Source organism: Diplotaxodon limnothrissa, linkage group LG14 (genome assembly GCF_057381915.1).
Source record: "Diplotaxodon limnothrissa isolate DT_005_m linkage group LG14, D_limnothrissa_male_GT1.1, whole genome shotgun sequence".
Lineage (NCBI taxonomy): Eukaryota > Metazoa > Chordata > Actinopteri > Cichliformes > Cichlidae > Diplotaxodon > Diplotaxodon limnothrissa.
In genome coordinates, this window is record NC_140609.1 from 38,242,412 (window position 1) to 38,255,706 (window position 13,295).

At 42.9% G+C, this 13,295-nt stretch overlaps 1 protein-coding gene across 2 annotated transcripts in view; it reads right to left on the reverse strand.

Annotated features, from left to right (window-relative positions):
- Positions 1-2,565: 2,565 nt before the first annotated feature.
- Positions 2,566-13,295, reverse strand: part of LOC146619404 (unconventional myosin-VIIa-like) — a 48,432-nt gene continuing 37,702 nt past the window's right edge. For both annotated transcript variants that reach the window (XM_085370364.1, XM_085370363.1), the window contains 15 exons: positions 13,112-13,281; positions 12,833-13,023; positions 12,291-12,415; positions 12,010-12,167; positions 11,286-11,439; positions 9,436-9,591; positions 9,233-9,338; positions 9,031-9,144; positions 8,395-8,482; positions 7,337-7,443; positions 6,398-6,583; positions 6,029-6,145; positions 4,909-4,992; positions 4,680-4,799; positions 2,566-2,658 (listed from right to left, as the gene is read on the reverse strand). In XM_085370364.1, coding sequence (XP_085226490.1) covers positions 2,566-2,658; positions 4,680-4,799; positions 4,909-4,992; positions 6,029-6,145; positions 6,398-6,583; positions 7,337-7,443; positions 8,395-8,482; positions 9,031-9,144; positions 9,233-9,338; positions 9,436-9,591; positions 11,286-11,439; positions 12,010-12,167; positions 12,291-12,415; positions 12,833-13,023; positions 13,112-13,281 — 1,969 coding nt within the window. The remainder of the gene's footprint in view (positions 2,659-4,679; positions 4,800-4,908; positions 4,993-6,028; positions 6,146-6,397; positions 6,584-7,336; positions 7,444-8,394; positions 8,483-9,030; positions 9,145-9,232; positions 9,339-9,435; positions 9,592-11,285; positions 11,440-12,009; positions 12,168-12,290; positions 12,416-12,832; positions 13,024-13,111; positions 13,282-13,295) is intronic.

The window sequence follows — 13,295 nt, forward strand, 5'->3', positions numbered from 1 at the left end:
TTGACCAAGCCTGTTTTAAAGGCAGGAAAAAGTGACGTGACTGATGGTAGTTTGTTTTAACTCAGGGTCCACATTACTCATCAGGACAGTATTGGCTTTGATCCTGATTAGGTCAATTCCAGTTCAAAAGATAGAACTCATCCATATTAGGAAAACTGAGATTCAGCTGGAAACCCCATAACCAGCTAACAAGTGACCTTTGAGAACATTTTTACAAACTAGAATGTAAAAGCCTCATACAGGAAGAAGCAGCAGCTCTCACAGAAATGACGCAATACAGGCAAAAATGTAAAACTGAACAGTTGTAAAGAAATAAAAAGTGTAAACATAAACCATGAGTATTAAAATAATCCCCTGTATTAAACTGTGACACACTGAAGTCATTAACCTAAAGATTAAAAACATGTTACAGGTCAATTTAGTGTCACAAAAACAACAGAAAAGTTTTAAATAAGCTCAGAGGTGTGCTACGAAGGACGTTCACCACAGCCAGGTTTTCTTTGTGTCAGCTGGACAAAGAAAAACCTGAAACCAAAGTCACGTCATGTGACTTTATCCACAGAAAATGATCCCCGTGAGTGACACCTACTTTAAAGTCACAGATGATAAAAATAGTGGTACAAATTTGAATATTTTAATTCAAGCCAAGCGCACTCTGCGCTGCTGATTATTTCTAACCTGACGGCTGCACATCAGAGCTCTGAAACCTTAAACTGGACACATTTAAACAGTGAAATACTTGAATAATCTTAGTGTGTGTTCTGGGTTCTAGATGCTGCAATTGCAGCAGTGTAAAGCAGACTAAACTGTAAATGAGGAGCACTTATAAAAACATTTCCTGTATTACCAGCTGAGTACATGCAGATTCACATGTCAATGCCATGCAGAGTTTATGCTGCTGTAAGTTTGTCATGGTAGTAAAGTGCAGCTTAACAAGTTGCATATCAAACGTATTCCCACAGCAGAGGATTCATATTGCACTTAAAGCATGATGTAAATATGAGTCAGTGACTTAACTCTGAGCACAAAACCTGCTCCTGACCAGGTTATTGTGCCAGTTAAACAGAGCCACTTTCATGACAGAGGAAACTCTGACTTTAAGCTCGACATGGCCCACTAAGCCATCGTAGTACACCCCTCTGGCCTCCTCTCAGTTTGGACCTAAGGTCAGGGAAAGAACTACTAAAAACAAATGATGAACTGGAACCCAATAAGAGCAGACGATACACATGAACATAAAATCTCAAATGTGTCTGACCTTGACTTCCAGGAAGTGTTGTATCAAAGAAAAGCCATAAACTTTTTGACTTTGAGTATTTCAAGATGCTCAAAAAACAAAAATCACTAAATCTGCTGTAAGGCTCTAATTTACACACATGAAACTAACGAATGACAAATGTGTGTTTCAGGGTATTTACAGAGTTACCAGCTAAATTTAAGACCTTTTTAGCCCTTTTATTAAAAATTAATATACAGTCTAATATCAGTTTGAAAATCATTGATGTTAAATTTACTGAAATGTAAGTTCCTGTTAATGCTGCATATGAAACTACAGCTATTTAATCATCTGGATAAGATGGACGGATCGAGTAATTCAAAGAACAAACATTTACTCAGTGAGAGATGAGAAAATATACGTCTTTAAAAGACTACGCTGTTTTTACGCTCTCAGGCTGGATGGTTTTTGTGATCTCAGATAATCTTTTTCTACACTCTGAGCTACTTTTTAAAATCAGCCTCAGTTTGATGAGTTCTGACTCTTCAGCCTCATGTCTCAGCTGAATGTTTCTGTGCATTTTAACTCCTTCTGGGGTAATTTAGATGTCTGCAGAGTTCATCAAATTATTTGTGAAAGTGCTGAAGAAACAAAAGGAATCAGCAAGAAATGGCCTAAAATAATTTATTATCTGTGTATGTATTAAAACATGTAAAGGAGTAGTCAGTCCATTAGTTTGACCTAAACATGTACAAGTGAACTTTAATGGATGGATTTGATGAGCTTATAATGAGGCAGGGGGTCCCCACAGGTGTGACATCTGAAACACGTGATATCGTAAACATTGGGCAAAAGTAAGAGGCTTTAATGCTCTCTAAAACCTGCACAAACCCTGTTAACAGTCAAATATCCCCTTACAGCAGTCTGGCGCATTAGCGTGTTGCTATGCTAATATGTAAAAATGCTCAATTAGAAGTCAGGTTAGCATAAAGTGCTAATACAGGGTCATGTTCAGGGTCACTGCAGTGTGTACTTAAGGCTCAGACCTGACGATGACAGCGTCTTCTTAAGGTGACGCAGTCAGAAAGGACAGTTCAGAGGTAGTCATCCTCACTGGACGGCTCGTCTTCATCATAGCTGTAGTGGTAATTGTTGCTGGGGCCTTCGCCGGGGTCGCTGCTGCCGCTAGCATTCGAACTCTCCCAGGTGAACTTTGACCCTTCTGTGCTAGCAGAAGGACTGCGGCTCATCCTCCAAAGGTGGCTGGTAAAGGTCCGCCCCCAGCTGCAGTGCTGGCCAATAGGACGTAAGAGGCGGATGAGCTCAGTGGCCTCCTGCCAGTAAGAAGTTCACTTGCTGTGGCCCCGCCCTGACCGGTGCTTGTTCATGGTGGTCAACATTTGGCTGATGTAGGAGGTCAGCAGGTCATCCATCTTGTAGCCCTGAAGGTTTAATCACACAGTCAGCTGACCTCTCCACTCCAATCACATTTTTTATTATAGTTTTACATAATTCCCTTTTTTTTGGTTTCATTTAAGTGGAAAGAATAAATAAACTGATACAATCAAGTTTAACTATACTATAAAACAAAGCTACAATGTCTGTGAAGGTTCTCAGTCATCCAGGTCATCGTAGTCAAAGGAGCTTGCAAAGAAAAGCGTCTGGACTTCTTTAAGTTGCTTGAAGACGTTTCACCTCTCATCCGAGAAGCTTCTTCAGTTCTAAGGTCAAATGGTGGAGAGTCCCACATTTAAACCCAGTGGGAGTTTCCCCCCACAGAGGGACAAAAGGACCCCCTGATGATCCTCTAATCGCCTGAGCCAAGGTGTGAAACTGGGTGTGGGTCCCAATCAGCCAGAGTTTTGGGTGAGCTCATTGTGAAACCTGGCCCCACCTTATCATGCGAATTCCTGAGGTCAGATGGCCCAGGATGTGAGTGGGCGTTAAGGCGTCTGGGGAGGGAACTCAAAACTGGATTATAGATGGCAGAGAGTTGGTGTCGTAAACCACCGCCTCTGTTCAAAGACGGTCGCTCACAGTGGACATAGATGGCTTCTTTCACTTCTCTTTCAGCAGCTGTACAGTGCAGCGAGGAATGCCCAGACCTCTACATTGGAGAGACCAAACAGCCACTTCACAAGCGCATGGCACAACACAGAAGAGCCACCTCCACAGGACAAGACTCAGCAGTCCATCTGCATCTTAAGGATAAAGGACACTCTTTCGAGGATGCCAATGTTCACATTTTGGACAGAGAGGACAGATGGTTTGAAAGAGGAGTGAAAGAAGCCATCTATGTCCACTGTGAGCGACCGTCTTTGAACAGAGGCGGTGGTTTACGACACCAACTCTCTGCCATCTATAATCCAGTTTTGAGATCCCTTCCCAGACGCCTTAACGCCCACTCACATCCTGGGCCATCTGACCTCAGGAATTCGCATGATAAGGTGGGGCCAGGTTTCACAATGAACACACCCGAAACTCTGGCTGATTGGGACCCACACCCAGTTTCACACCTTGGCTCAGGCGATTAGAGGATCATCAGGGGGTCCTTTTGTCCCTCTGTGGGGGGTCACTCCCACTAGGTTTATATCTGGGACTCTCCACCATTTGACCTTAGAACTGAAGGAGCTTCTCGGATGAGAGGTGAAACGTCTTCAAGTAACTTAAAGAAGTCCAGACGCTTTTCTTTACAAGCTCCTTTGACCATAAAGCTACAATAAACAAACACACACTTTCTACTGGAAACAAATATCAAACAATAAAAAAAATAAGATAAACTAATGTTTCAATAATCATGATAGACTCAGGTTTGTGTTTATCGCTTATTTCTAAGTCTTTTTTTAGAATTCGTGAGACTTTCCTAATTTAAAATTTTTTTTTAAGTTTATTCAAAAAGAAAAGATTTTGGGACTGTAAAATGCTCCACTCACCACCGACACTTTTAGAGCTGCGACAACAATCGAATCCTGCTTAAGCCTTTCATGCAGCGGTCCCCAATCCCCGGGCCGGTACCGGTCCGTGAGTCGTTTTAGTACTGGGCCGCGAGAGTTTAGGCTCAGGTGTGAAAATGTATGGCACACACACTGGTCATTTAATGTTACTACAGATGTGTGACGCGTTTCATTGTAATTGTTATTTAACCCTGTCATGCATGAATGATGGCAACCTCAATCAGGACTTTTTTCTTAAGTAGTTTTATTTATCTTTTTATGCCTAAAGATGAATAAAAATAACTAAGAAAAAAATCCTGATTGAGGTTGCCATCATTCATGCATGACAGGGTTAAAAAGTGTTGTATGAATAAAATACCCACAGGACTTTCACTGTGAATACTCGTAACGCAGCAATGCTCCACCTTCTAAACCTCTGACTCCCAGCTCAAGCACCTGAACTCTTAGTAAATCAAACATAGAACAAAAGTAAGTGTGTGTGTGTTTAAGTGTTCATTGCTGGCACCCACCAGTGAGGTCTCACACAGCAGTTTGCTTCCTCTGACCAGGTTGCCGATGGTGATGTGGAAATAGGTGTTCCCGCTGCTCCAGTTGGAGATCTTGGTGAAGGGGTGAGTGGTCAGGATGTCCTGCAGACACAGAGGTCATCAAAGCTACTGCACCGGCTTAACAGGTTAACGAGCGCAGCGGCTAAAACATAACCGATACGTATGCCGGGAGTTATGATTATTAACGAACCTTTGACTTGGGGTCAATGAGACTGACTCCATGCTTGTTGATGGCGATCAGCAGGATCTCCGGGTAGTTGGGCTCTGTGGTTTGCTAAAAGACAGAAGCCACATGTTAGGATGGGTAAATATTCACTAATCATCTCTAACCTTACATGTAAAACTGTCGCGTTTCTCTGTAGTTTGTAGCATAAATGTGGACTCTGTTTGTGTAATCAGGTGTTTCAGATGGCGGGCGCAGACTACACAGCACTGATTCTTCCATCCATCATCATCCCGCTTTTGCTCCTTCATGTTCACAGCTGTAAACAGCTGGCAGAGTGCTCGGCGCTCACACTGGACGTGTTGGTTTTCTGTCTGTTATGGCGCCCTGCACAATCAAACTGACCTCTCATTAACGTGAAAGTTATTATTGATAACTAAAATAAACACACATCTCAGTTTGTAGCCAGCATTAGGAGGCGTTGGAACATTTGTCTGCATAACTACAGCCTGTGTCATACCTGCTCTGAACTTTGCCCTTAACAAACAGTACCCATTACTTTAACTGAGAGAAAACTAAGACTGAAAACTAATAAAAACTAACTGAAACAAGTAAATCTAACTGAGCCACTAACACAATCTGTAGTCAATTTGATGTAGATCATCCACAACTACTGAAGCAGCCTGAAGGAAAATGGCAGAATGATTATTTATTGCCTTATTTTTCTGTGAATCAGCCTACAGTAAAGTCTGCATGCTTCACCTGTCTGCGTTTATTCCAATTTCGTTATTTTTTACTTTGAGGTGGGAGTTCGAGAAGTCCAGAGACGTTTGACAAAGACTTTGTCGGTCTTTTCCTCTGATCATTTTTTTAGACTGTGGCTGTGAAAAATACTGGAGATCTTGCAGGATAAAGTCGGTTTCTATTGAAATGAGAACATTCGGAGATTTCAGCCACAGTTGCCCCGGAAACAGCACGAGGTCGCTGATTGCTTGAACAAACTTTGTTTTTTTACACATTTGCCTCAAAACAAAAACACATTTAATTTAATGTGAACACTTTTTGGTGATGTTAGACATTCGTCCTTCCTGGCATCAGCCAAACACTCAGGTTACACTGTGGAGGTGACAAGCTCAGGCGCGTTTACCTTAACCTCAAAGAAGGCGGAGCCAAAGGTCGGCCATTTGTAGATGACCTTCAGAAACATCAGTTTGGCCTCTTCCCTCGATTTCCCGGCCTGCTTGTTGAAGTATGCAACAACAGACTGCGTGCGTGCGTGCGTACACACACACACACACACACACACACACACACACACACACACACACTCTTACTAAACAGCAGCAGCACAGACTTCAGCACAGAAACAACAGCTGTTCTTTTCTCAAAGCAGCTGATTTGTCAAACTTTAGATGATCTCAGCAGAAACACTGATCAGTCTGTACAAACATCTGACTTCAGTAACTTTAAGTAATTTTTAAAAAGCTTGTTTTTTGTTTTGTTGGGGGAGTTTTACCCTCTTCCAGTCATCTGGTGACATCTGGCGGATGAGGTCCTGGGGAACCAGCTCCCGAAGCATCTTGGGAATTGTGGGAAAATGGGATTTGTCATCTTCGAACTTGACGCGATAGATAAGCGCTGCGAGCTGGAAAACCTCCTCTCGTGAACATTTGTGGTAGCCACGCAAGTATTTAGGCAGCTCCTAAATCAGTGCAGAGATGGTGAGAGAACAAAGAGACGCTTCGTTAAACTGTTGGTGACAAAATGAAACCGCACACAAAGACCAGCTTTAAAATGAACGTTTCCAACACTGGACGAGACGCTGTCATTTTGAACAATCATGGAGGTGTACAGATGTGCCCATGCTTTTTCAAAATAAATTGACTAATATATACTGATATGTACTGTGTGGCACATGTAACAGGAATAATCAGCTTCCTCTCCAGTGAGTTCTTCTGTGAACAGGGGGCTGCTCATTTATGGCAAATATAATCTTTGTGGGTAATTATTTAACACGACTCCTCAGTCTTGCTGTGCTGTTAGTACTTTTAGCTCCTCTAACCAGCATTGGTGAGCTCTGCATAGCAGCTCTAGTTCTCCACCTGCTGCAGGTTCTGGGGTTCTGCAGCTAAGAGACACGAGCCCGACCTGACGGCCTGCAGCTGAACTTTCAGAATAAGATCCAAGGGATTGTCCAGTAGTAAGTAGACGCTGTTGTCTCAGACAGATAGGAAATAATGTGATTACATGATATGTGCCCCACTAAAAACAGAATCTTAACGTGGAAAGCACGTGCATAGCTATCGTCTTACACAGGAAACTGTGTTTAACTGATCTGCGTTTCCAGTCGGACTGACAGTAATGACTGGCACGTGGATCAGGAAGTCTGGGGTCAGATATAAGTCCTGAAACATGCAGGCCGAGTCGTTCTCAGTGCGTCTCTGGTAAAACTGACCTGGTAGTAGTGGAAGATGGAGTCAGCGAAGGAGTCCTTCCCTGGAACCGTGTTAGTCCACAGCTTCTTCATGAAGAACACCTGATAGGTCAGAGAGGGAACGATTCCTGTACGACGAGATGGAAGGTCGAAGGTCAGCATGAACTGTGATTCCATGTAACTTTGCAGTTAAGCAAACCCCAACAAACTAACGGTGTATTCAGCACAAACACACAGGAGTTCAGCTGGAGTGTTTTTACGGTTTCTCAGCCAACAAATATTCACCGAACAGCCAATGACGAAGAAACATTTTCAGAACTCACCCGAGTCCAAGAAATTAAGTTTAAACTTCTCTATCTTGTCATTTTTTCTTCCATCTCTGTTTAAGTTTTGAAAACACTGCACGACGTGAACTTGTCCACCATTCTGGGCGTGTGGTGATCAGGATGATAATGATGCTCGATAAGAAGGCCCCCGGTCAGCTTGGCCACCGGCAGCCGCTGGTCGTTAACACAAGCCAGAAACAGACTGTTGGCCTTCAAAGTAAAAGCTGCACCTTTTGAAACGTGTTGGCTGATCTTACTCGCTGCTGTATTCTTAATGAATACCACGTGATGTTCAGTTTATAAATCACTCCCATTAGAGTGGAGAGGATAACAAACCAGTACCTTCAAAGAGCCATGATGGCAACAAACGCTCAGCTTCACTGACCAACAACTGACCCCACGGTGGCTACATGCATACATCTGTATATTACACAGCAGGAATGCCTACTCCTCTCCATCTGTTTTTGCTTTGAATGTAATCAACTTGTCTTATTTCCTCTGAACACAAGTCTGTAACACACACACACACACACACACACACAGCCGGTGTATGTGGTGAAAAACACTGTTTATCATGTGCGCTCTAATCAGAGATCTGTCATGAAGGTTACACCGAGAAGTTTTGTGAAACTGTTTGATCAGCATGAAATCTGAAGTTTGTTTTATTAAATATTAACTTCTCATTAATATTTCACAGTTTTGCTTTTAAAAGTTCTGAACTCAACCCAAAGATATTTTAAACACGGTACCGACCGTCTTTAGCCGGCCGAGATTTCTTGATCCAGTCCGTTAAATGTCTGACGAAGTCAAAGAAGAAATCTCCCTCAGGTACACTGATCACCTGCAGAGGGCACACACAGAAACATCAGCGTGAAGTTAATCAAGAAATTAAACTTTGTGAATGAAAGATTTGTGTTGTTATAGAGAGCAGCTGTAATCATTGAAGTGTTAAATGCAAGACTCAAAAGCAATAATTCATCAATTTTAAGAGGCAATGTTTAAACTGTTAACAATCAAAAGAATTAAAAAAAATTAATTCAATTGCAATATAAAAGTGACATCTACTCGACCATATAGCGGTAATTTTAGAAACTTACAGAAATGGTTTGTAAGCTGCACACAGAATCATAACTGTGTCCTTAAGACATTTAAATGTATTTGTATTTAGAAACTTTACATTTTCGTGTAAAAACTGCAAGTTCCTTCTGTTGAGGACGTGTTTTGTGGTTAAGGTGGAACAAACTGTAAAGGAACAATAGTGATGACTAGTACAGACATCTAATAATCCCAGTATTTCTTTAGAGTTGTGTACTGGTTTGAGGAAAACCTCCTGAAACCAGTAAAGCTGTAATACTCTGAGGTTCTGAGAAACCATCGTTGACCTCTGACCTTGTCCGAGATCTTGACGAAGAGGCTGAAGCCTTCGGGAGATTTGAGCAGCAGTCTGGTGGAAATGTTCTGACAGAAATCCTTCGCCTTGGTGCTCGACTCCACCTCGAAGGCCTGCAGGTGTGAGACCAACACGAAGACTCATTTTTCAAACACGTTTATTTACAGAGAAAGTTTACACCTGCAGGCTTGTGTGTCCGACCTCGTCTGTGTCGTCGGGGAAGTAGACTTTATGGAAGATTTGGGTCGTTTTATGTTGGATGGCCTCCACTTCCACCAAATGAGGAGGGTACTTCCTGGATCCATTTCTGTTAATGATGACAAAAAGCAGCAAAACTGGTTGGAAAAAAAATATGTCAACACCAAATACGATGATTGTTTCAGGCTGAAAGTCTGAGGTGTTACCGTAGCGCTTTGTGCACCCTCTGCATGCAGTCTCCAGACAGCGGGTGGTGCTTCTTGGACTGGAGGTAGCGCTGGATGTGCGGCAACAGCACGTTACTGGGAGGAAACAACCCAGTGCACAACCACAGCAGCTCCCAGCCTTTCTCCTCACTGTACCTGCAGCAACACAACACTCACCTTCAGCTTCTGCACAGAAAAATTTAATCTGCCTGCAGCCACAGACTGAATGATGACTGTCCACTGAATGCAACAAGTAATGTGAACATTTAGTTTTAACTTCTTCTACTCAATTTGTTTTGCATAAAAGCACTTTTGCTTCATTTCATGGACAAAGCAGCATCTCTGGGGTTTTTATAGGGGTGGGTTTTGATTATCGATTTAGCGATTAAAATCGATTCTAGCTTGGATAACGTGATATCGATTCATTCAAATCCTGAATCAATTTTTAAATATAAATTAATTTTGCCCTCAGGTTAAACCTCAAAATTTCAACAACCACCGAACAGCTAAAACAGTAAACGAGAGCAGGAACACGGATTCTGCACAAAGACATAAACACAAAGCGCGGACCCGCCGACGGATCAGAATCAGTGAGCTGTCGGCTTTCTCACCCGACGGCACGGACACGGTCGGGGCTAAAAGCTGACAGCTCACTGATTCTGATCCATTGGTGGGTCCGCGCTTTGTGTTTACGTCCTTTTTGCACTCGATTCTGAAGCTGCAGGTTTTATGGTAAATGGCCTGTATTTGTATAGCGCTTTACTAGTCCCTAAAGACCCCAAAGCGCTTTACACATCCAGTCATCCACCCATTCACACACACACATTCACACACTGGTGATGGCAGCTACATTGTAGCCACAGCCACCCTGGGGCGCACTGACTTTATCTCTCTCCAAACAATATTGACCGAACCAGCAGCAAAAGAAGATCCAAACTTCGCTTCACATAAACATCGTCATGAATTCACTCTGACTTTTGCTGTTTTGCTTCCACCACGATAAAAATCACACTTCATGCAGAGCTCTCTCTCCCTCTCTGTACTTCAAGAACAGTTTCCCGTCTAAAAATCTGTTTTCTGCATTATTCGCTTGCTTATTACGCACACGTCTACCGTTGTTTACAGCGCTGTCGGCCGCTGCTTTTTTCCCTTTTACTTCCGAAAAGAAAGCCTCATTTCTGCCGTTCAATTCTGAACAAATTTAAACTTTTTAAAATTATGCAAAATTGCAAAACGCTCAGCTGTGTCTCTAATCAAACCTCTGTAACTTTGCTCTGCTTCACTTCAGCAGCATCAGCCAATGTTCATGTGTTGATTAATGGTTTTCTTTCGTTTTTGATCTACTGCAGAATATTTTTATAAATCCCAGGCCAGGAAAATCACCTTCATGTTTTTCTGTGTTTTATCCTCAGCTATTTTGACACAAAGGCATCTGCTGTGATGCTCACACCTTTGATAAAGTCTCGCAAGTTTCAGCTTTCTTTTTAATAGACAAAAAAAATATGGACATGTACTGATGCGTGATCAGAATTATAATATTTCTGACTGTCTGAGGATAAATTTCTCTGAATCGAATAGAATCGAATGGTGGAACGCATTGATTCTAGAAATCAGTGATGATACCCAGCCCTAGTTTTTTTAATTAAATCAGTGGGGGGAAATACAGTTTCTCTAATGGCCACTAGAGGCCGACTCCACCACAGGTTGACAGGCCGGCACAAAACAGCATCATTGTCTATTTCACATCCCCCCAAAAAACCAACAAAAATCTGAGTTTCATCCACGTGCACCTCATCGTTTTATCCTTAAAAATCTGTAAATGAAAGTGTGACTGAGGTGAATTTACACACTTGACGTGATTGTCTGTGAGCTGTTTGATGATCTGACAGTAGATCTCATCCTTCAGTGGTTCGGCCTTCAGCGCCCCTTCAAAGATCTGGTCCGTCAGCTCGTTCACCGAGCGAGTTCGTTTGGACGGGTAGTCGCCCATGTACTTCATGATAGGTAGGCTCTAGGTCAAGGAATAACCCTGACACATGTACAATATAAAAGCAGATTATAAAAGCAGAGAGATTACAAGAGCTGAGACTGTGGCAGACGTTTAACTACCAGGGAGCAAAAAAGGCTTTTTAAGTTTTTACCATTTACCAGATTTGACTGGTGATTCTTTACATGCAGTTTTTATGGACAGGTGGCCGCTGAAATGAAAGTTATTTTTGATCAAACTTCAAAGTAAACCCCCAGGTAAATGTGTAAAGGTATCAGAAGTGGCAGTAGGTTCTAGCAGAGTACCCTGACCTGCTTCTAAGAGGTGTTTCTAACCTGCATCTGATAGTCTTTCCCTTACAGTGTAAAATACAAACGATGTAATAACAGAGACAAAACTCAAACCATGATAGAAACGCAGAAGATCATCTAATTAGAATGGCCCTAAACTCTGAGAGAGATGAACGCCGTTACTGTTAACGATGAATGCTTGTGAATGTTGTGAAAACATGTCTGTGGGCTTAGTCTGAACACAACATAAGCTCAGAGTCTGCTTGGTGATCCACCAGTCGGCAGTTTAAAGGATATCTATAAAAGACATGCAGGCGTCCTGAGCCAGCTCCTCGTGGCTGACGACCTTCTTCAGCAGCGGCTGTTTCAGCGGCTCTCGGGTGCAGCTCCACAGCTTGTCTTTCCCGCGATTCTTCGTGACCATCACCCGGCTCAGGGTGTGTTTGGGAGGAGGCCTGACAGGAGCAGGTTACACAGAGATCGCAGGACTCAGGAATGAAGGCAGAGGATCATCAGAACAATAGATATTTGTTTTTGAAGCAAGAATATCTATCTATCATGTTTTTTGGTCTGTGTACCTGAAGTAGTCGTAGGAGAACTCCTCCAGCGTGTAGGGTTTCGTTCTGTCATCAGTTTCCACCATGACGACCTGCGAAACACGAACCGACTCCTGACGCTGCTCGGGCGTCATGGTGACCAGCGCCTGATAGTTCGGATCACATCAGACTGCATCATGTTTTGTGTAAGCACAAAAGACAACCTAACACAGCAGCATCTGTGACATCACAGTGGGCCATCTTTCATATACAGTGTATGATCTCTAAACTGTTAAACAGGAAATGGGAACATTTTGTAATCTTAAGATGTAATAAAAACATAATTTTGTGGTTATTGTGCTTTTTGCTGTTGTGCGTACAATCTCAGCAGTCCTCTTTTTGTTTTTTGCTTATCCTGATGTTTGGCTATAGTCTCCTTTAAATGCTGAAAGCCCATTTTTGAGGCAGTTTGATGCTCATTAGGTGGTTGGAGGAGTCACTAAGGTGGCTCTGAAATGACTGAAAGTGCCCAGTAATCACATTTTTTGTATTCTCAGACGTTTTAGGTATGTTTTCCTCCTCACCACTATGTCCTGCTGAGGTCGGGTCATGGTGGGCAGGACGTAGACGCAGTCCACTGGGAAGTCTCCCTTCTGATTGGTTCGTTCGTTAACACCGTGTGCCCAGCCAGAGTTGAGGACCTGCTCGCCGGTCTCCTGGTCCAACAGGATCAGGTCTCCTTTCCGGAAGCTCAAGAACGTCGACTCCTCTCCAGCTGAGGAAGAAAACGGCACTTTGTAAATCTTTTCCACACTGGATTTATTTCATTCCAAGCTGAGCGTGCCTCTCTGCTCAGGACTCACTGGGGTTGGGGTTGTCCTGCAGAGCGACCACAAACTTTGACCTCTTCCTCAGACCCTCCAGGAAGGTCACCACCAGGTCCCGTATGTCCTCTGCGTTGTTGGAGGTGAAGGTGTACTCGTCTCCTTTGATGGTCGCTAAAGTGAAACTCTGACCCTGCAGCTTTCCTCCCCTGAAAGAACAAAA